This window comes from Marmota marmota, unplaced genomic scaffold (genome assembly GCF_001458135.2).
Source record: "Marmota marmota marmota unplaced genomic scaffold, marMar, whole genome shotgun sequence".
Lineage (NCBI taxonomy): Eukaryota > Metazoa > Chordata > Mammalia > Rodentia > Sciuridae > Marmota > Marmota marmota.
The window spans coordinates 27,220,922-27,244,796 of record NW_025999977.1 but is presented as its reverse complement, the minus strand read 5'-3'; the positions used below and the strand labels follow the sequence as shown (position 1 = coordinate 27,244,796).

The window sequence follows — 23,875 nt, the reverse complement described above, 5'->3', positions numbered from 1 at the left end:
GGGGGGAGGGCAAAATAATCCAGAACAAATTTTACCTGCATTAGAATTCTGATTTTACCTTTTAGTAGCTGTATAACTTGGGTCAAGTTATTTAAATCTCTGTATATTAGTTCCTCCATCTGTTAAATAATATTTGATAATCATATCTATAGTTTTTAACTTTATGAATATGAAATGTTTTAATACATGTGACATATGAAGAACATGTGAAACATAGTAAATAGTCAAATAATTTGGTATGAGAGAAAAGTACCTACTCAAGATTCTTTGGGGAAATGTCTAAATCTGGTAGTTATTGTCTTATTAGACGTCTGTTCATCCCTTTTATTTTTTGTAGGTGACACCAGTTCTTTGTGGTATATATTGCATCACCAGTTAGTCTTGCTGTTTTGTGTTTTTTGCAGCCCCTGCAACCTCATGTCAGAGTGTGGGATTCAGTTAGTCTATCTACGCTGCAAATTATTGGACTTGGAACTTTCGAGCGTGGGGTAGGATGCCTGGATTTTTCAAAAGCAGTAAGTAACAATGTTTAAATAAGTAAGCAAACTAAAAGAGAGAGAATGGAAGATCAGTTTTTTGTTAATATACACTGAAAAATGAGAAGTTAGCTATTGCTTTTTTAATGGCTAGCATTTTAACCTGAGTACTACATTTGTTTTGTAAAAAATCAAGATAGGAGGCAAGCGGGACACTATGGCACACACCTGTAATCCCAGAGGCTCAGGAGGCTGAGGCAGGAGGATCATGAGTTTAAAACTAGCCTTAGCAAAAGCGAGGTGCTAAACAACTCAGTGAGACTCTGTCTCTAAATAAAATACAAAATAGGGCTGGGGATGTGGCTCAGTGGTCAAATGCCCCTGAGTTCAATCCTGGTACCCCAAAAACGATAGGAAGAAAGAGAGTTGGGGCACACCTGTAATTTTGAAGACTTGGTAGGCTCAGGTAGGAGGATCTCAAGTTGAGGCCAGCCTCAGCAACTAAGCAAGACTGTAAAGCAAAATAAAATAGAAAGGACTAGCGTGTAGCTTAGTCGTAGAAGGTCTCTGGGTTCAACCCACAGTAGCACAAACAGAAGATAGGATCAATATACTACACTTAATTGAACTTAATTTTGTTCTATCCTGAGATAGGATTCTAGAATAGTTGTAGGAAATGGTTGGAGGAATATGTTCGTAGTATAGTACATTTTGAAGTAAACAGTAGGATATGCCTTCATTTCAGTTTGAATCATAGGAGAGATCTATCTTTTAAAAATTCAGACATGAAATTTGGCCCATCCTGCAAAATCATTGGCTTTTCTTGGTGTCATAACGGAGCAAAAATCATGAAATATCTGAATTAATGTAACACATATTTACCATTTTGTGTCTGTCAATCTCATGTAATCCTAGGGGAAAAATAAGACAGGATGTAAATAAATTTAAGCATTTTCTTTTTTCTTGAATTAATATGTAATGATGATTATAGAGTATGCAGGAGACCATCTACATCTTAGGTTTTATATTTTTTAAATTTCAAATATAAATACCCCTTAGAATTTATTGGTTCTCACTTACACTTCAGAATATATTTATGTGTTCATATGATCTCTTTAGTTCTCAGTTGTCAGCAGCTGTATTCTGTTATGGGAGTTTTGTGGGACATGGAAGAAGGGACACTTTTAGAGCAGAAAATAAATCTGAATGAATTTAGGAATTTTTCTAGCTTAAAGACATTGAATGTCAGAGGTCTAACAAATCAAAATTAGGAAGAAGTAATTTAGAAAAGAAGTATTGGCATTACCCCCAACCCCCATGCCCCAATCTCTATAGCAGGAACTCTTGCTGTGTTTTTGGTAGCATTGTTATAGTGTTACAATGGTCTTGAATTGCTCCATAATCTTTTTCTGATTCTTATATAATTCCAATACAGGCTGAGATAAAGAGAAGACTAAACTGTGTCCTTCCTTAGTATCTCTCATTCTTCCTTTACAACATTGTTTCCCTAATCCAGAGATATTGCATTATTTCTCTATTCTATATACAAAAGGAAGCACATTCCATAAGTGCTACTAGAAAAAAAATTGTTTAATACCATCCATAGTTACTAACCTAGAGACTTAAATTATATGAAAGAAAATGGTTTCAGGAAAATAGTATTTAGTTCTGTTTTTATTTATTCATGTGAATATAAGATCACAGAAATTTGAAATTAGCAAACTTTAAAATAGTACTAATTTTATCAATAGAAAATTTATAAAATTATGTACATTTCTTCCTACCTACTTCATGGGAAAACACCTTGAATATTTTCCAGCAGCACTGAGGAAGCATAAGCCAAAGGGATTAGAATATCTTCAGAAAGAACTATTTGCCCCAGTGGCTCAGGGGGCTGAAGCAGGAGGATAGTGAGTTCAGAGTGAGCCTCAGCAATTTCGCAAGGCCCTAAGCAATCAAGGCCATGTCCCAAAATTTAAAAAAACTAAATTAAATTAAAAACAACAACAAAAGGGTGGGGATGTGGCTCAATGTTTAAGTGCCCTGGGTTCAATCCATGCTATCTAAAAAACAAAAAGAATTATTTGTTGTCACTAATTAATAGAAGTGACTAAATGGCAAATGGGAATCAACCTAAGGGAACAATTTAAAAATAGGGAAAAAAAAATAAGAATTTATATCATTGAAGAAAATATAGTTTTAAATAGTACATTCATTATGTTTCAGAGAACATTATGTTTAAAAGATTTTGGATTATCATACTGTTGGTAGTTAGTTTTTTTGTTGTTTTGTGGTGCTGGAGATTGAACCAAGGTCCTCATGCATAATAGGCATTTTCTTTCCCACTGGGCTACATCCCTAGCCCCTCTGTAGGCAGTTTTAATAATGGATTTTCCTACTTAGAAAGTAAGCCCTATCTCTGGGCACGGTGGTGTATACCTATAATCCCAGTGATTCAGGAGACTGAGGCAGTAGGATCACAAGTTTGAGGCCAGCCTCAACAACTAATTGAGACACTCTCTCAAAATTTTAAAATAATAATAAAAAGGGATAGGAATGAAGCCTAGTGATAGAGCAATCCTGGGTTCAATCCCTAGGGCCACCACACATACATCAAAAAAATTTAAAAAAAACTTATTCAGGAATTTTTAAATGCCTTTAATTGATTTTTATTTAGGATTCAGGTGTCCATTTGTGTGTTATTGATGATTCCAATGAGCATATGCTTACTGTTTGGGACTGGCAGAAAAAATCTAAAGGAGCAGAAATAAAGGTAAGTCAAAATAATTTTTAATTGAGTATCATCTTTCAGAGTACATGATTTGTTTGGCAGGTATTTGGAGCCACTGTGATATGTGTAAGTTGCAAGTATAAACACACTGGGCAAATTCATCAGATTTACTCATCTGTAAATATTTTATGGTGTTAACACTACAGTTATACAAAATAAAAGTCTAGCGTCTTGAAGTAGTTTCAGTATTTCAGACATTGTGTAACTGAGATGTCAGTAGCACAGTGGGTAGAAGGATGTCTAACAATTAAAGACTCAATACTCTACTTGACTACTGCTGCTTTAACAGATTTGTAATTAATTTTATTCAATATTTAAAGCTTTAGAAATCTAGAGGAAAATTTCACCCTTAAGAATGTGGCTGTCGGGCCAGGGTTGTAGCTCAGTGGTAGAGCGCTTGCCTAGTATGCGTGAGGCACTGGGTTCGATCCCTGGCACCACATGAATGTATGAATGAATGAATGAATGAATGAATAAAGGCATTGTGTCCATTAAAAAAAAAAAAAAGAATGTGGCTGTCATAGGGCTAAGGGTATAGCTCAGTTGGTAGAGTGCTTGCCAAGCATGCACAAGGCCTTGGGTTCAATCCCCAGTACCACCAAAAAAAAAAAGAAAGAAAGTGGCTGACATAACTGAAGTGCATATATAATAATTAGTTTTTTGGTTAAAATTATGTTTATAGGATTATTGTAGAAAATGCTATACCATTTATAATTGCTGTAGAATAGTGTTGATTTGTTGTGTGGATCAAGCTATATCTTGTAAGAGAAAATTGTCAGGTTAGCTTGTAGCTGTGTTTATGTAGGTCAGAAGTGGCCTTCTCCCGATGATGGGCTTTCAGAGAGAGAATGTAAGAATGTGTTTAAAAAGCCTATGACCTATTTGATTCATCCCTAAAGAATAATGTATTTTTCTTTCATTCCTGTCTTAGAAGTTTTGTTTTGCATAAGCTTCAAGCTTTCAGCTTGTTGGTTAAAATAGATGTTATTATGTTTTCATGTGTAAGTTAGTCTTCTGAAGAAAGTACTTGTTCTATTTGATAAAATTGAAACAACTATAAGCTGTCAGGAAACCTCAAACTTTAAAAAAAAAAAAAAATCAATGGAAGACATTGATTGTCTTCCAGTCATCATTTAGAGTAATTTAAAACAAGTAAGTAAGTTGCACCAAAGTGAATAGTGAATTTTGGTCCTTGGTAGTAAGGTCTACCAAATGAAATACATGGTTTTCCTCCTGCCAGCCATTCGTCCATATCCTTCCCAGGACATTAAAGGTATCTGTTGCTCTGAGTTCTATTCCAGCCCTTTACTTGTAACTTTACTGTCTATCTCCTGAGTTCCACATCCATTATTTATTTCCAACCCAGATCTCTTACAAGTTGAATTCTTAGTTCTAGAAGCCTGCTAGATAGATATCTTTATGTGAAGATACCACAAGTTAAAATTTACATGAAAATCTGTTGATTATCTTCTCTAGCCCAAACCAGTTTTATCTCACAGTTATTGACAGTATGTTCCACTTAAGTGCCCAAGCTTTATCTCACTTCTCATATTTGTGTTCTCCAAAGTCTGTGTCCTAAATGTCTGCATTATACCTCTTTCTAATACAGGTGACTGCAGAACAACTAAAGTTAACTTTAAAAAGAGAACATTGTTTCTTCTTTGGGGAGGAAAAGAAAAGTCTTTATTAAAGAATAGAGGGGCATTTTGCCTAAGGAATGACTTGGCAGAAGCTAGATCACTCAACTCTCTCTCCTCTTAGCTTCTCCTTGTGTGTCAAACTTACTCTATTCTACTTTAGATAGACTCTATCCTTGCTTAAGTCATTAGGATTTGAGGAACTGATAAATAACTTATTAATTTTTGTAAACTTGAGACTGAATAAGGCAACTTGAAAGCTATAATGATAAAAATTAAAGAAGACCTACCTAATAATGGAGCAATAGTGTATATTATGGACAGAATATGGTATTGTAAAGATGTGACTTCTCTGCATATTGATACATATAGTCAACATGGTAAAAAAATTCCTGCAAGAAACTAACAAACTGAATATATCTGAAAATATAAAGTGGTAAGAATAATCAGAACAATTGTGAGGAAGAAAGAATAAACTTGGACAAGCCAGGTGTGGTGGCACACACCTGTAATCCCAGCAACCCAGGAGGCTGAGGCAGAAGGATCACAAGTTAAGGCCAGCCTCAGCAACTTAGTGAGACTCTGTCTCAAAGAAAAAATTGGAAAAAGAACTGTGGGTTTAGCTCAATGGTAAAGTGGTCCTGTGTTCAGTCCCCAGTACAAAAAAAGAATAAAAGAAAGAATAAACTTAGAGGACTTGAAATATGTATGTCATTGTCTATTATTCATTGAGTCATTGTGGTACAAGGATAGAAGAACAGATGGGGGTAATGAATAGAGACATAAACTACACAAATCAGCTTGATTAATGGCAAAGGTAGCAATGCAGTGGGCAAAGATTAAGGCTTTAAATAAATAGTAACAGTACTGGAGTAACTGGATATCCATATGGGAAAAAATTAATCTCACAGCATTCACACAAGATCAGTTTTAGGTGGATTATGGATGTGGGTATGAAAGGTCCACAGCTTTTAGAAGAAAATATAGGAGGATACCTTCATAAGTAGATTTCTCAAATGTGACACGTAAAATTATTAATTACAAGCGGGGGAAAGTGATAAATTAAGAATATTTAAAAGATAACATTAAGAATATGAGAAAATATAATACATTATTTCTAGTAGAATATTCATGTTCATAATATATAAGGAACTTTTGTATTTCAGTAAGAAAGACGGTAGATTAGCAAAACATTTCAACAGGCACTTCATAAAGTAAGATGATTAATAAACATGATAAGATGTTCAGCCTTATTAGTTATCAAGAAAATTCAAATTAAAACCACAGTGAGATATTACTGTGTACCTACAAAAGTAGCTTACATGAAAAGGACAAAAATACCTAAGTTGATAAGGGTGTAGAGTAACTGAAACTCTCAGATACTGCTGCTAGGCATGTAAGTTAGTACAGCCAGTTTGGAAAACTGTTTGGCATTATCTACTAAAATAGAACATATGCATATCTACTGACCCAACTCATTCTCTCCTGAGTATAAAACCAACAGAAATATATTCATTTCTTTGCTGGAGGACAAATAGCAGTGTTTTATGATACTTATGATAGCCAAAAGAAATTCTAAACTACCTTAATGCCAATCACCAGAAGAATGAATAAAACAATAATGTGGTCTTTTTTATACAAAAGAATAGTATATAGCAATTAGAATGAACAAATTACAACTGTACATATCTTCACAAATAGATCTCACAAGTGTAATGTTCAGAAAACAAGGCAGACTTATGAAGGAATACATTATTATGTTTCTATTTAAATGAAGCAGACAAAGTTCTCTCCTACTGAGAATCAAAATAATGGTTTCTTCTGTAAAGAGAGAATGATAGCTGGGGAGATGACATAGGGTTATATTTCTAGAATATTTTTAATGTTCTGTTTTTAGCTTTGTTTCTAACTTTAAGACAATGTACATTGCTCTTGTATTTGACAGTTTTAATGTGCTTTTCCTGAGTATGTGATAAATTAAAATAATTAAACCTATAACTCGTATAAATGTCTTCCAAGTGCAACATTTTTATGAATAAATTAGCAATATAGAAGTATGAGGTCATTTGAGGTCTTAAAATTTATTATTAAGCCAAATGTAATGACACATATCTGTAATCCCAGTTCTTGGGATGTTGAGGCAAGAGGATCGTAAGTTTGAGGCCAGCCTCAGCAACTTAGCAAGACCCTGTCTCAAAATTAAAAATAAGTAAATAAAAAGGGCTAGGGATGTAGCTTAATGATGAAGTGCCCCTGAGTTCAGTCCCCACTACCAGGGACTATTATTAAAAATTTTCAGTAGAATAGATCTTGGAAGAAAAGGCATTTCCTCAAAAATTTTCCCTGTCTTTGTCAGGAACTATAATTGGTACTTGATTGCAGTAAGAATATTCATTTTTCTGAAGCTTTATTTCTCTTTTCACAGACAACAAATGAGGTTGTTTTGGCTGTGGAGTTCCACCCAACAGATGCAAATACCATAATAACATGTGGTAAATCTCATATTTTTTTCTGGACATGGAGTGGCAATTCACTAACAAGAAAACAGGGAATTTTTGGGGTAAGGATCAGAATACTCTATAGGACTATAGAACTTAAATCTTTTTAATTGTTGAGTAAGTATAAAATCATCATACCAAAGGGAAAACTTAAAAATTTTCATTTATTTGTAGAAATATGAAAAACCAAAATTTGTACAGTGTTTAGCATTCTTGGGGAATGGAGATGTTCTTACCGGAGACTCAGGTGGAGTCATGCTTATATGGAATAAAACTACTATAGAGCCCACTCCTGGGAAAGGACCTAAAGGTATGGTGTTCTTATATTAAACTCATTCTATATAATTCTTACATAGTGCTGTTGCAGTCCCAAATCCCAGAACAGGAGAGAAGGCGTTGCAATGGAACAACATAAGGGTCATCAATATACTTTTCGTTTTTAAGAATCTTCATAATCTTGTAATGAGATTATTTAGTTATTTATTAAGCATATATAACTTTCATTAGCCTCTGGCATATTAATACAAAATAATTATATGTAGATGCATATACATTTTAAAAGTATAAAGGGTCACTCTCCCCTAGGGTGGTGTTGGGGTAGCTGTAGACAGAATGCATGGCCATGCAATGAGATAGGAAAGGGAAGAAAAAAAGCCTTTGTTCCCAGCCCTAGTTCTGGGCCTTGACAGTCTTTCTGCATTTCATGAAAACAGTTTTCTTCACAAATATAGATATGCTTGGTCCTTTTTCTTTTGTGGCAGAGGGAGCCACAATTGCACATGGTAGGCAAGTACTCTACCACTGAGGTACATCCCCAGCACACAGGTGTTTGCGCACACACCCCCTTTTTTGAGAGGGGGGCATCAATTTTGAGATGGTCTCACTAAGTTACCCAGGCTGGCCTGGAATTTCAGATCCTCTTGCCTCACGCTTCCAAGTAGCGCAAGTAGCTGTGCCTCCACACTTGGCAGGATGTTTTGTTCTTAATGTCCATTTGAAACCAAATATATGGGTTGATTTTGCCCTTTTTCTATAGTAGATGAACAATAAACTTGAAAAATGTTCAGCATACTATGTACTTCTTTCAGAGTAGAAGATGAAAAGAGAAAAAATGGAGACATGGTTCTAAAACTATGGGATCACAAACAAAGAGAGATTCTTTATCACCATCTCCAGGCAGTAACAGCAGACATAGAACTAGCTGGCCAGTCAGTCCTTGAGGATCTACCAAAAAAAGAGAAAGAAAGGACGTGATGGGGAATGAATCTGGGGATTGGCAGAGCAATTTAACTTGTTTATCCTTTTCACCCTAAACACACTCAAGCTACCTCCTTACCTGTTGTGTCCCTAGAGTCCCTTCATTAGACCACAGAAAGCATCCTGAGTTTAGAGTAAGAGAAATCCCACCCACCATCCCGCCTATAAATTCCAGCACATCCAGAGGCTGAGGCCAGAGGATCACAACTTCAAGACTAGCCTAGGCTACTTAGTGAGACCTTCTCTAAAAATTACAAAAGTTGGAGGTGCAGATGTAGCTCATTGGTATAAAGAAAGCACCGCTGGGTTTAGTTTACGATATTGGAGGAAAAATAAAAAAGGAAGAATGAAACCCTGTTCCCCTGCTCAGAAAGACCCACTTTACATGTCTATCTTTTTTAGTAAACATTTCCAAGAATACTACAATCTCTGGCATTTTGAACTAGGAGTTTGAAAATTGTCAAACATTTTGAAAGGAAATTACTTTAATCTTACATTGCAGTGTCAGTATAGGAATAAAAAGAGTACTATTGATTAAAGCACTATTTTCACTGAATTGTGGAATTTAAGCATCATAATTGTCTTATTATTGTATGGATTTTTATACTTTATTTTTCAGGAGTTATATAATAGATTGTTTTAATTAATGTTTTTCATATCCATTCACCTTAATTTCTAAGCCTGGCAGTTGAATTGAATTAAATATATGCAGTCATTAAAAAAATCATCCTTACGGGGGCTGGGGTTGTGGCTTAGCAGTAGATGCCCTTTTTCTGTTGGGTACCTCAGAGCCAATTGATAGATACTGTGTGACTGTCCCACCAAACACATTGTGGTGTTCAAAGCTTAGTATTTTTAGGTAATGAATATTGATGTGAGCCTGCTGAGTGTTATTGAAGTAAACTTCAATAACAAGTTTATTGAAGTCTCTTGCTAATCAGGCAAGCTTTCCTCTAAATCAGAAAAGTCCCTTCCTTACTCCTGCCAGTTACACCTATCCATTAAGTATTTGCACTACTAGCACACTCATAATTGAGAATTTTTTAGAGTCATCTCTAGCTGAATTTTTTTCAGATATCAAAACCTTACAGATTTTAGATAATTTTAAAAAATATAATGACAGCGCAAACAGAAAATGAATTTTAAAAAAGACAACCTCAAATTTTAGTTTTTATTGGGATATAATAGTACACATACCATAAAACTTATTCCTTTGGAAGTGTACTATTCAATAATTTTTGGTATATTCAGAGTACACCACCATCACCACTGACTTCAAAACATTTCATCATCCCCAAAAAGAAGCCCTGTACCCACTAACAGTTATGGCCATTCCCCTCAGTCCCTTGCCTTCTAGCAGCCTCTTATCTACTTCTGGTCTCAGTGGATTTCCCTGTTCTGTACATTTCATATAGAGTTATGTAGAGTGTGGCCTTTTGTGACTGACTTAATTAGCATAATGTTTTCAAGGATCATCCATGTTATAGCATTTGTTAGTACCTCTCTTTTTTCTTTCTTAATATTGTGTGTACATACCACATTTTGTTTATCCATTCATCAGCTGATGAACAATTTTAGAAAATGAACAATTTTTAGACTTTTAATTTTTTTCCCACTTTTCCTTTTGGTCATGTGTAAGCAAGTATTTACCTTCCCATTTTGAACCTGGTAATTAATTCTTCAAGTCATCATCTTCCAAAACACTTTCCTCTTGCACTACTAGCAGTTTCAGTCTACGAACTGAGTAAGCATCATGAATACCAAAGAGAAAGGCTTGAGTTTTGTAAGCTTATCTTGACCCTTAATAAAGGCAATCTGATTAGAAAATAAAAAATGAAGGGCAAAATATAATCAGTTATCACACATGATTTTACTTAAAATATTGTTTATGTACTTATGTTGTCCCTCTCTGAGTACTTAGTATTGTGGGCATACAAGAAAGTCCAGCTGTCATTTAGCCATCACATTTAGCCTGATCAATTTCTTAAATACTGAAATTCTTTTCTGTTAGTTGATCATCAGCTACTACTAGGAGCATCCATTGTCCACCTTTGCCCCAGGAACTTCCTTCGTGCCCATCTCAACAGATAAAGGGAGTAATCAAAAGAGTATTTCCATCCTAACTACTATATAAAACAATTATAAGAGATTACAGTCCAAGTTTGAGGTTAAGATACATTTTATAACCTCTTTGTGGAATTGTTATTACTACTTTAGTTTACAGTTTTGATACATTATTTTAAAATAATTTTAGAGTAAATAATGACATAAATGCAGAAAATGGTGTTAAGTCTTATGTTTTACTACTTGCTTTGCAGATTTCCTGAAACTAGGTTTTAAATTATTGAATCATGAACTTCTGCTAAAGCTTTTTCTAGAAAGACACAAAGTCTGATGAAAAGTATTATCACTAGTGTTTTTACTTTTCCCCCACTATATTAGGTGTATATCAAATCAGCAAACAAATCAAAGCTCATGATGGCAGTGTGTTCACACTTTGTCAGATGAGAAATGGGATGTTATTAACTGGAGGAGGGAAAGACAGAAAAATAATTCTGTGGGATCATGATCTGAATGCTGAAAGAGAAATAGAGGTAAGGATGGAAATGGAACATAAACATATAGAAATATTTAAGCCTTTACACTCATGTATTTTGTACATGTTAAGATAACTTAAACATTCTTATCATTTTATTCCCTCCCTGTAGAAAAGTTTATTATTGTACAAAATAGTTAGTTGTTAAAAATTAATTCAAAAGAATATTAAAAATAATTCAAAAGAATTTTTAAAATGATCAGGCAAACAGTGGGCTTAATAAGAATTGCTAATTATATGTGGATGTGTCTGCTTCAAGCCACAGAACAGGTATAGCCATAAAACCTGACAGTTACCATGTGCTCATTGAAAGTTTGCTAATTGAATTGTGATCTTGGAAAGTAAAATGGTTAAGACTAGTATTATGGGGATCAATGATTCTTTTTTCTTTTTTAAAAGCATATAAAGCAGGATTTATTTAAAAGCGGGTAACATAGACTCCTCCCCAGAGGGAGAAGGGGGCCATAGCTAGTATCCTGGTATCCCAGGAAGTGAAAGTGTAGGACCAATGATTCTTAAAGCAGAGCAAATCTCATAGAGATTAATATTGCTCCTATTTTGTTGTTGTTGTTGTTCATTTAAAATTTGAGTCTAAGCTCAGTGTTTTTTCTAAACATAACTGGCTTTCAAGTATTCTCTAAAGAAGAGGATTCTGAACTGGGCATGGTGGCACACTTTTGTAATCCCAGTAACTCAAGAGGCTTAAGAGAACCACAAGTTTGAGGTTAGCCTCAGCACTTTAGTGAGGCTGTGTCTCAAAATAAAAAGAGCTGGGGATGTGGCTCAGTTCCAGCACCCCCCCCCCCCCAAAAAAAAAAAAAGCAGAAGAAGAGGATCCTGATAGTACTTCTTGGGTTTCATTTACAAGAAGATAATACAGCTGCTTTATCACAACTTTATAAATTCATAGTGGAAATGCCACTTCCTTTACGATTGTTTTTTCCCCAAGCCTGAGTTCAGTCCCCAACACTACAAAAAAATAAAATGGATTTAAAAATAACTGAAGCAAAGAATATTGATAGTAATGCATCATAACTTCTGTGTAAGATAAAATGCATTTATTTAAACAAATAAATAACTAATAGTATGAGATTACCATATTATCTTCAAACTTAGAATTCTGTCATTTATTCTCCCATAATTGCTTACAGCTGTAACTTCAGCCATTGTTCAGGTAATAACTAATGCTTATTAGTATGTATAAGGTAAACTTAGAAATCTGTTTTTTCCTAGGTTCCTGATCAGTATGGCACAATCAGAGCTGTAGCAGAAGGAAAGGCAGATCAATTTTTAGTAGGCACATCACGAAACTTTATTTTACGGGGAACATTTAATGATGGCTTCCAAATAGAAGTACAGGTACGTTTATGATGTCAATGATTAACTGAATATTTTTGATGGTACCCTTTGATGTTTATAATGGTGAATGTCTTTTTCATTTTCAGGGTCATACAGATGAACTCTGGGGTCTTGCCACACATCCCTTCAAAGATTTGCTCTTGACCTGTGCTCAAGACAGGCAGGTGTGCATGTGGAACTCAGTGGAACACAAGCTGGAATGGACCAGACTTGTAGATGTGAGTGGAGCAACATGGAATTAATAGTTTCCCCACAGAAACTCCTCACACTGGCATTTGGAAGCAGCAAAGGGGAAAAAGGACTGAGCATTATGGTTTAGTAAAGGGCCAGGGGTAAGAGGGAATTGTTTAGTGTCAAGGTAAAATATATGAATCCTTTTAAAGAAGCAAGTTAGCAGAGTGAAGCTCATTTTTTCTGTCAATTTCAGTAGTAAATATCAAAGATTTCACATATTTATAGCATAAATTTATTATGGAATATTCTGGTGGTGGTACAGTTGAATTCAGTAAGTGCTGCTCACTAACAGACTCTACTATCTTCTTTTTGAGTAGTCTCTTGCTGTATTTTCTCCCTATTCCACCCAGATATCCACCTTTTCTAGCCTAAAAGGTGTATACAAGTTGCAGCCACTAAAGAACTATCTAGATGTTGTTATTATTCCTTATGTTGTTTCACTGCCTAGTCACAAGCTGGTTGCCCTTTTCCGTTACCATTCTACCAGCATATCTTACCCTTCATGCTTTGAAATTCTTTTTTCTTCTCATATCCATGTAGTGTTTCACATTGATTATAGTAAAGTTGATCAAAATTTCATGTTTATATGAAATGAGTTATTTTCAAAGATTTTTTTCCACTGTCATAGATCCAGGGAGACCTTCTTATGTACTCCCCAACAGCTGTCTGTCTCTCTTCTAGGAACCAGGACACTGTGCAGATTTTCATCCAAGTGGCACAGTGGTGGCCATAGGAACGCACTCAGGCAGGTAGGGTCTTTGAGTGAGCTGAGTAATCGGAAATGGTGGGATGTTTAAATGGTTATTCAGGAATGTTCTTGATCTGATCTGGAAGATTGATCTTCTAAGTGGCACACTAATATGCTCATTGATCTTATCTGATATGGATGATTGTTCAACCAATCTTTATTAAGCACCTACTTACCATTTGCTATATGCTATTGTGGGCATTCAGGATAAGAGCAAAACAAAAACCTTTGTGGAGCCCACATTTTAATGTTTGTCAGGAGTGGAAGCAAAATAAAAATTATAACTAATTATTTTAGAGGGGAGGGAAAATAACAGTGGGAAGTGGGGTTGCAAAATGATGAACAGGTGGTCAGGGATAGGCTACATTGAGAAGATGATAGCAGACTCCATTCTCCTTTGTAAAATTAGAAATATCAGAAAATTTCTCATTACCTTTTGTGCAGGGAAGGGATTTGAAGCTAATATAACCTAGTTGAGTTTTTATATATTGTTTATGCTATAGTGTTTGCCATCCTGCCTTTTTTTAATGATACACAGATACATATTGAAGGTGTATTTTCTGAAATCATTAATGGCCTGGTCTTGCAGACCTTGGATATACCCTCTAGGATTATTTAGTAATACATATTTATTACTGTATATTTTTAACTAACTCCTATTTAACTGTTGATGTTTGCAGATAATCCTATAGTTAGGAATTACAAATAACTTAATTTCATTTTTAAGGGTGCAGAGGAAAAAATAAATGTCATTTTCACAAAAGTTAAAACCCATTAAAAATGTAAAATGCTCATTTCTAATGGAATCGTAAACATTCAGATAAGTATTTTTTTTATCTGACTTAAACATTTGAAATCCACTAGCTCATTTACTTCTAATAAATTTAGTCATTTAAAAGCTTTTTAATAACAACTTTTCCCCTTTAACTTTGGAATACAAATTAATACCTGGAAAGTGGAAACAGTCAAATTTCTTCTCAAATATAGTGCTGCAGATTCTATTAGAATTATGGAAAAACAAGTCTTTAAAGCAAAAATAAGTAATTTGGGATGTTTTTGAAATATTATTTGAGTGTTTCTAAAATCTCTTAAGTTTTAGAATTAAGCTGTTTGGTATGCTAATTGGTGATAACTTGCAAGTATTTAAGGCTCTCCTGACTCAAATTTCCCTGAAACTCATGCCAGTAATAGACTTTTATCAAGTTTTAAAACATTTAGACTTGGACCAAATATATGTATGATAGGTTATTTTGCAGAATTTAATTTTAAAAAATTATTTTGACCAAAAATTTGGTCTTAAGTACATTAGAAACCACCTAAACTATAGCAGTTATCTGGTTTTAGGAAAACAACAAAGGATTCACTTCAGATCTGTATTTTTAGTGGCTGAACAAATACCACAAATGCAAAAGTCATCAAAATTAGAGTAAAAAAGTCATTTGCTCAGCATCAGATCATGTGCTGAATTTTTTTTATATATTACTTTTAATCATCATCAAAGTGTGACAGAGTGTTTATTAACATTACCATTGAGGATAAACAGGAAACCAAGACTCAGAGTTTCAGTCATTTGCAGCTAAGCTGGGGTCAGCACTCAGGCATTTCATGGTTCCAGAGCTTATCTCTGCTCAATCAGTGCTCTTTGAGATGTTCTTATTCATGTTTATAGCACTATTCAGCAATAACATAAGAAAAGTTTATATTTGATGGTTAAATTATTAACATATTTTGAAAGTATTTACTATATATAAGAGAGTTAAATAATAAACAGTATAATACTAGAGCATTAATTCATGAAGCCATTGCTTGATTGGATGAAGAGAGATATGTGTGTTCAAGTATGCATACATACAAAGTCTCAGTTTTAAAAATTTGCTCTGATTAAAACCCAGTGAAAGGGCTGGGTTATAGCTCAGTTGTTAAGAGTGCTTGCCTCATATGCACAGGGCCCTGGGTTCAATCTCTAGCACCACCAAAAAAAAAAAAAAAAAGAAAAGAAAAGAAAGAAAGAAATTACTTTCTAATATTTATGTAGCTGTGAATACATCATTGAAAATCTTTAAATGAAGTCACTCAATTTAAGTGACTTATGCTAAAGTTAAGCTAGTTGTTTCCTCTTGGAATTATAAGTAGAAAACACTTTATAAGTGAGAGAGATGTAATAACTGAATGAGTAATGCTGGCAGTCTGTTCTGTCTCATGTGGAGTTGGGGACTGTTTTGAATCCGAGTTGTAGTTATCGGTGTTCATTCTGTACCTTATCTTTGGTTTCACATCTGGTTAAGTTCTTTTGATTGGGAGGGGAGCTTTCTCATTTGTTTTTATTTTTGACTTTGTATGTGAATATCTATCCTATCTAAAACTGAAAATATATTAATGTAGATTACTATCACTAACTTTTTTTTTTTTGGTACCAGGGATTGAACTCGGGGGCACTTGGCCACTGAGCCACATCCCCAGCCCTATTTTGTATTTTATTTAGAGACAGGGTCTCACTGAGTTGCTTAGTCCCTCACGGTTGCTGAGGCCAGCTTTCAACTCTGGATCCTCCTGCCTCAGCCTCCGAGCTGTTGGGATTATAGGCATGCACCACTGTGCCCAGCATTATCACCTTGTTTTGTTTTGTGGCTGTGGTGGGGACTGAACCCAGGGCCTTATGCATGCAAGGCAAGCACTCTGCCAACTGAACTATATCCCCTATTACTAACTTTTAAACCTGAAAAAAAAGTGAGACTTTTAAAAATAGAGTATAGTATATGTCCAAATTGCGCATAATACAGAAAAAGTAACTAGTAAAATGTTTAAAAATGTCTTAAATGTTCATGTCTAGATATTTTCTAATTCATGTAACTTAAGAGTAGGCACAGTGTGGATAAATTGCCATAGCTATAAATACAATTACCATTTCTGAGAGAAAATATCATGTCATTTTTAAGGGAAAAAAATTAAATATATGGCCCTCCCTAGGTGGCCATAATACTTTCTTAACATGATAATGCTCACACAGGAAGGATTCTTTTTAACAGCTTTATAGAAATATAATTCCCATACCATAAAATTTGCCAACTTATCAGAATATAATTAAGTAATTTTTAATTAAGCTCATAGGGTTGTGTAGTCTAATTTCAGAATATTTTCATTAAGAAATCTTGTACCCTTTATCAGTCATTCATCTTGACCCCACCTACCCCTACTCTAGGCGACTGATCTATATTGTTTCTATAAGTTTGCTTATTCTGCATATTTCATATTAATGGTATCATACAACATGTGGACTATTGTGACTAACTTCTTGAAATCAGCATAGTGTTTTCAAGGTTCATCTATGTTGATTCTTTCATGTACAGCACGTATTTCATTCCTTCTTAAGACCAAATAATTCATTGTATGGATATACCACCTTCATCAATTGATGAACATTTGGGTTTCCACTTTGTGGCTACTATGAATAATGCTGCTATAAACATTAATACATAATTTTTGTGTAAATGATTCATGCAGTAACTCTTAATGTTTAACATTTTAAAGAACTACCAAACATTTTCACAACAGCTATATTAATTTGTAGTCCTGCCGGGAATGTATGAGCATTCTAATTTCTCCACATCTACACCAGTGTCTTATTATCTGTATTTTGATTATAGCCATTCAACTGAGTGTGAAATAGTTTTTCATTATGGTTTTCATTTACATTTTTCTGATGGCTAAAGATGTTGAGCATCAGCATCTTTTCATGTGCTTATTGGCCACTCATGTATCATTTTTTAGAGAAATGTATGTTCTAGAATTGTTGAGTTGTAAGAGCTATATATGTGTTCTAAATACAGCCCCTTATCAGAAGTATGAGTTGCAGATATTTATTTTTCATTCTTAGGATTGTCTTTTCGCTTTCTAAATGTTTTTAGCAGCCTAAAAACTTTAATTTTGATGTAGTCCAGTCGTTCTGTTCTTTCCTCTTCTCTCTTGGTTATAGAGGTTTATTCCTATATATTCTTCTAACAAATTTTATAATTTCAGCTCTTACTTTAGGCCTCTGATTGCAGCTTGAGTTAATCTTTGTATATGGGATGAGGTAGTGTCCAACTTCATACTTTTGTATGTGGATATCCAGTTGTTACAGCACTCTGATATTGGCACCCAGTTGAAAATTAGTTGAACATAATATATATAAACATATAGGAATGGAAACACTAGGATGGAAAGAAGAGTGGACATACTGAGAGAAACAGGTAACTTCAAAGACCCTAAAGTCTCTGGTCTGCAGTGATAGCTTTGACAAGAGGGCAAGCTAGAAAATGAGCCTGGTGAGTAGGTAGATAAAGAAGTAAAATTAATCTTTAACATGGAGTCATAGAATCCTACATGTGGAGATAATTCAGTGACCCTGTTCAGCTGGTGGCAGCTGCAACCTTGCCAAACCAGTAACTGTTACCATGTTCCAGCTATGAAAGTTCTGAGCCTAAGAAATGTCCCTTCTGTTCAAAATTGAGGTGTCAGATATGTTAGCAATAGCTAAGACTTTTTTTTTTTACAAAATTAAAAGAGATAACTAATTAGAAGAAAATAGAATTCCCCCTATATAATTTGACGTACTTTAACCTTTTCTGTGTACTCCGGAGTTCATTTCTTAGAGTGCACATTATCTTTGAACTCCATTAGTATGAATCTCTCTGGGTTCTGCCTTGTTTAAACTACAAATCTGAATCACTTTTTAAATGTTTATGGGGCGCCTGCACTTGCAAAGCACTGTAGATAATTCAGTGAGTGTCACAAAGAAATATGAGATATGATCCTTACTCAAAGTAGATCATAACCAAAGTAGATTATAACCTAATTAAATACCACATTAAAAGACAAGACACGTTTCATATTAGTAGTTTCTAACTCTGAGAGCAACAGAAATCACTGTGAGCCTCAGTGGACAGAGAAAGCTTCATAGAAGAAATAGGATTGGGCCTAGTCTTGAAGAAGGACTGGATCCTGCAGAGGCAAGGAAGAGGAGGAATGCATTGAAAAAAATGTAGGAAACTCTAAACAAAACAGACTGCTGGGACTAGAACATCCTTACAGGCATCTTCAAGCTGAAATAGTGCATAGCCTGACCTTTAAAGCTCATTAAAGATCTTTTCCTCATCACTTCAACTAGAATGGTTAAATTTCTCTTCATAATCATTCCAGCCTGATTTGTAGTTTCTTATCTACTCCAGTCCATTCATTTCTGTCCATTTATCCCTGACACATTTGATAAAATCATCCCATCCACAACCTCAGTTGATAACCCCATTTTGAAATTTCATTATCCTTACTACTTATTTATTATCCATATTACCTTGAACTATTTACCACTTTATGAATTCATTCTGTTTCCTCAGACTATAAACTCGATACTCTGTAGCTGGTATCTGTTCTCAGAATCGCTAAATGTTAGTGTATCTCAGAAACAGAGAGAGAACCTTTTCCACAGGATTACATTCCTCCCTGGTGTGATATAATGAAAACACTAAGGCCAGAAGCACTAGCCTGGTTCTGCCACTAACGAGGTGGTTGATAACTAGTCAAGTGTTTGTTGTTTTTAAAAACATTTATTTTTTAGGTGGACACAATATCTTTATTTTTTATTATTTTTTATGTGATGCTGAGAATCGAACCCATGACTCACAAATGCTAGGCAAGCGTGCTACTACTTGAGCCACATCCCCAGACCCAGGTCAAGTGTTTTGATATCACAGGATTTCAGTTTTTTAGTGGGTTTTGTTATTGTTTCTTTTATTTTGAGTACTGGGGATTAAATCCAGGGATGCTTTTCCACTGAGCTATAGTCCCAGTTTTTTGTTGTTGTTGTTATTGTTTGTTTGTTTGTTTGTTTTTTTTAATGACAGGGTCTCGCTGAATTGCTGAGGCTCGGCTCAAGCTTGCAATCCTCTTACCTCCCAAGTCATTGGGATTACAGGCATGTGCCATTGTGTCCGGCTCAGTATTGTTATTACAAATTAAAAGGTTTGAGTCAGGCCTTTTTTTCATGGTTTTGACTATATATTTTTCCAATTATAAAAGCCCCATTTCTACTTTTAAAAGTAGAATATCAGGGCTGGGATTGTAGCTCAGTGGTAGAGTGCTTGCCTTGGATGTGTGAGGCACTGGGTTCAAGCCTCAGCACCACATAAAAATAAATAAATAAAATAAAGGTATTGTGTCCAACTACAAACGAAAAAATAAATACTAAATAAATAAAGAAAGAAAATAAAGATGTTGTGTTCATCTACAACTAAAAGATATATTTTTTTAAAAAGATGGAAGATCATTAAGTAGGAAGGGGAAAGTTCCAAACCTACACCCAGAAGACATACTTAATGTATTGTGATGGATATATAGTTTTATAATTTAACATTATGAAAAGATATATTCACTTAGGGACTTTAAGGTACTTTCCAACTTTTACCACTGAAGAAATCAATATAGTATTTTTAAAAAATCACCAAGATGGGGCTGGGTTTGTGGCTCAGTGGTAAAGCACTCACCAAGCACATGTGAGGCACTAGGTTCTATCCTCAGCACCACATAAAAATAAATAAATAAAATAAAGGTATTATGTCCAACTACAACTAAAAAATAAATATTAAAAAAAAAGAAAAGTCACCAAGAGGGGCTGGGGTTAAAAGTCCCCAGTGGTAGAGCATTTGTCTACCATGCATGATGCCCTGGGTTCAGTCCCCAGTATGTATTTTAAAAAGGATAAATGATGGTACTACCTTTTGGCTTACAAATCAAATTAATATAAATATATGGTCAAAGACTTCGCACCTCTGTTATTCAAGCAGTTATATTTAGAAAGGTAAACATATTAGTTCTTTAGACTATAGAGAGCCTCAGGTGATTGCAAATTATCCCAAAGCAAAAGCTTCATTGTAATTTATATACTATAGAATAAGTATACAGTTAAACAAGTCCCCTTTGCTACAATTTTCATTTATTTATTTATTTTTAAATTAAGGACAGTGGTCTTGAGCCCAGAAGTCTTTTCTGAAGGCAGAACAGAGTCCATGCAATGAAAAGGGTCAGAACTCCTAAAACTATTGCTGGAGCTCCATATGGAACTTATAGACTTTAAACAATATTTGTTGAATTGATATCAAAAATTATTTGCCAGAAGTAGAACTAATTTATCACGTAACTAAGAAATAGAAAAGTAGGCATGGTAACTAAGCTTTAGGTTTCTACACATTATACCAATGGATATTGTGGGGTTTTATTACTTCCTTAGGGAGTTTCCAAAAAGAAAATTATATGCAGTTTCCATAGGAAGATTTAACTGACTTGAAACAGTCTTAAAAGTATTAGGGCTCTATCAAGCAAAACTTTAAAGCCTGATACTTATAGAGTGGACGTATATCTCATGGTTCTTTAAGTGTGTTTTGAGTCTTTGTTTGAATATCATTTTGTTCCCTTTTAGAAAAGGCACTTCACTTGGCATCAGCTTTTGCATTGCTTGGCCCAAAGAATCTCTTAGTGGTAGCCATAAAAATCTATTAAAAGTCCCAGTTTCCAGCTGATTGGCCTAAACTATTCACATATAGAAGCTATTTCTATTATCTGAATAGAATACAGAATTTATGAATTGTTAACTACTTAGTCATTTTGGTCCATAGATCATGATTGTCCATAGGATTGAGCCCGGGTCCTGGGGCATGGTAGGGAAGTGCTCTACCACTGAGCCACATCCCCAGCCCACAATTTTCGGTGGGGGAGGGAGGTACTGGGGATTGAACCCAGTGGCATTTTACCACTGAGTTACATCCCCAGCCTTTTTTATTTTGAGACAGGGCCCTGCTGAATTGCTGAGGCAGGTGTGGAACTTGGAATCCTCCTTTCTTACCCTTCTGAGTTGTTGAGGTTACAGGTTGGATGCCACCACACCCAGCCTTAGATCACAAAATAAAGTTCATTTATGAATGTGTTTAATTGAAGAGGATTTTATTGATATGGGAAGAGTTGGGGTCATTCTGGTGGTCACAGTGGCACACAACACCTGTAATCTCAGTGTCTCAGAAGGCTGAGGCAGCAGGATCACAATTCTGAAGTCAGGAATTTAGCATGACCCTAAGCAACTTAGCTAGACCTTGTCTCAAAAAAATTTAAAACAAAGAACTAGGGATGTTGCCCATTGGTAAAGTGCTCCTGAGTTCAGTGCTCATTACCAAAAAATAAAGATTGAGATCATGTAGTTTTTCATCTTCTTCCTAGAATACACTAAATCATGGTGTTTGTTTTTTTTTTTTTTTTTTTTTTTTTTGTATTCTGAATTTTTAAGAAATTTTTTGGCACTGATCTTTGAATCCAGAGGCATTTTACCACTGAGCTATATCCCCACCCCTTTCCTTTGAGATAGGGTCTCACTAAGTTGCCAAGGCTAACCTCGAACTTATGATCCTCCTGCCTCAACTTCCCAAGTCATTACTATTACAGGCACCATGCCCACTGCTCATTTTTAATTATTTCAAGCCCTTTCATCTCTTCTAAATAATTCCTTTAAGGGGATGAGGTTCAGTGGTAGAACATTTGCCTAGTATTTGCAATATCCTGGGTTCTCTCTCTAGAACTGCAAAAATAAAGAAAAAAAATTTTTTTTTCGAATGTTAGTTATAATGTTTCAGAATCTGTCACTGTGATTCCTTTTATTGATTTTAGTGGTGAAATTTTTTCCTTCTGAATAATTAAAAATAGAACTTGATACTCTTGTTGTTCTCAGTTATTTTTCTAGTCTTGTCTCATTCTCTCTTCCCCAGTCATTTCTCCCCCCACACTGCATTACTGTTAAATACCTCTTGCCAAAACTTGGCTTTTGTCACATTCAAGACTTATTTTAAATTTACTTGTTCATTTCTTCATTCTGCAGGTATTTAGTGCCTACTATGATTTAAAATTCCAACCAGCTAGGACTGCTGTCTGTAACCTATCTGACCTTAGGTGTCTTTTGTTCTCATCTTTTCTTTATACCTATGTTTTGATAAGCTCTTAGAAAAAGGTTTGACAGTAGTCATTTATAATGTGGTTGCATTTAAGTCATTGTTGCCTCTCAGGCATTTACATTTTGACTTTTCTTATAAATGTTAATGAAAAGCTATCAAAGAATTCAGTGCTTCTGTGTGCAGATATTGGAGGTATTCAGAGGTGGAGTACTGGCTATTGTTTCTTCCTACCTTCATGGTGTCCCTGGTCCCTCCCTTCTACCTAAATTGCTTGTATTTCCTGTTAAACTCAGCTAATATCCTACATGTTCTCTAAAGATTTTTTTTTGTGTCTGCTGTCAGTTCATTTTCCTTCTATGAGTTCCTCAGTGGCCATCACTGAGATTAGCATTTAATCATTCTTTATTTCAATTGGTTCATTTTCTTTTCCCCAACTCTAGTATAATCTTTGAGAACACTGACCCTATTTTCTTATTTTCTGTTTAAATAATGCCTAGCAGAAACACAGTTGGCATTCAGTAATTATCTACCAAAAATGAGAATATAACTAGATCCATTTACGTTTATTTATACTGTATCTAGCATCATTTTGCAAAGTAAATTCATTCTTCAGTAAAAGAAACATGTTACACTTAAAAGATTTTTATTGAAATTCCTTAAAAGTAGAGAAAAGGCCAGAAACCATTTTTTTCTATAAATGCTAATATCTAAAGAAATTTTTGTGTATTTTTTAACAGGTGGTTTGTTCTGGATGCAGAAACCAGAGATCTAGTTTCTATTCACACTGATGGAAATGAACAGCTCTCTGTGATGCGCTACTCAGTTGGTAGGTAAATGTATTCCATCCCCATCCTGGCATTCATAGAATTTCACTATAATTGCATAATTTTACTTCTGATAAAGCTGACTCCTTTTTTTCTACTTTCTAGAGTTTTTAAGTATTGAATATGTTTTCCCCCAACATCAGATTAAATTCCACTTCTGGAAACTGCAAAAGATCTGCTGAAGTTAAACAACATTCTAAATCATCAAGCAAACACAAATTAGAATGAACTGTTACAACTGCATTTGCAATTGAAAACAGAATGAAGTGCAGTCAAGTTCCTTGTGTGTTTTTTTTTTGGGGGGGGTCCTTTTTTGTAACTACTCAGAATTTGAAGCAGTATTAGGCTGAATTATTACTTCAAGTCGGTAACCTTCTCTTTGTATGTGAAAGTATAAAAGAAATTATAGTAATATTCAAAATACACAAGCATAGAAGTTCTTTAGAACCTAGTTATATTATTATTGGCTGCATGGACATGATAGGTTTA

At 34.7% G+C, this 23,875-nt stretch overlaps 1 protein-coding gene across 7 annotated transcripts in view; it reads left to right on the top strand.

Annotated features, from left to right (window-relative positions):
- Positions 1-23,875, top strand: part of Eml4 (EMAP like 4) — a 138,317-nt gene that overhangs the window by 94,459 nt on the left and 19,983 nt on the right. For all 7 annotated transcript variants that reach the window (XM_048804482.1, XM_048804479.1, XM_015479732.2 and 4 more), the window contains 9 exons: positions 405-515; positions 3,154-3,249; positions 7,330-7,464; positions 7,577-7,712; positions 11,102-11,253; positions 12,489-12,614; positions 12,701-12,832; positions 13,530-13,597; positions 23,300-23,388. In XM_048804482.1, the coding sequence (XP_048660439.1) occupies positions 405-515; positions 3,154-3,249; positions 7,330-7,464; positions 7,577-7,712; positions 11,102-11,253; positions 12,489-12,614; positions 12,701-12,832; positions 13,530-13,597; positions 23,300-23,388 (1,045 nt within the window). The remainder of the gene's footprint in view (positions 1-404; positions 516-3,153; positions 3,250-7,329; positions 7,465-7,576; positions 7,713-11,101; positions 11,254-12,488; positions 12,615-12,700; positions 12,833-13,529; positions 13,598-23,299; positions 23,389-23,875) is intronic.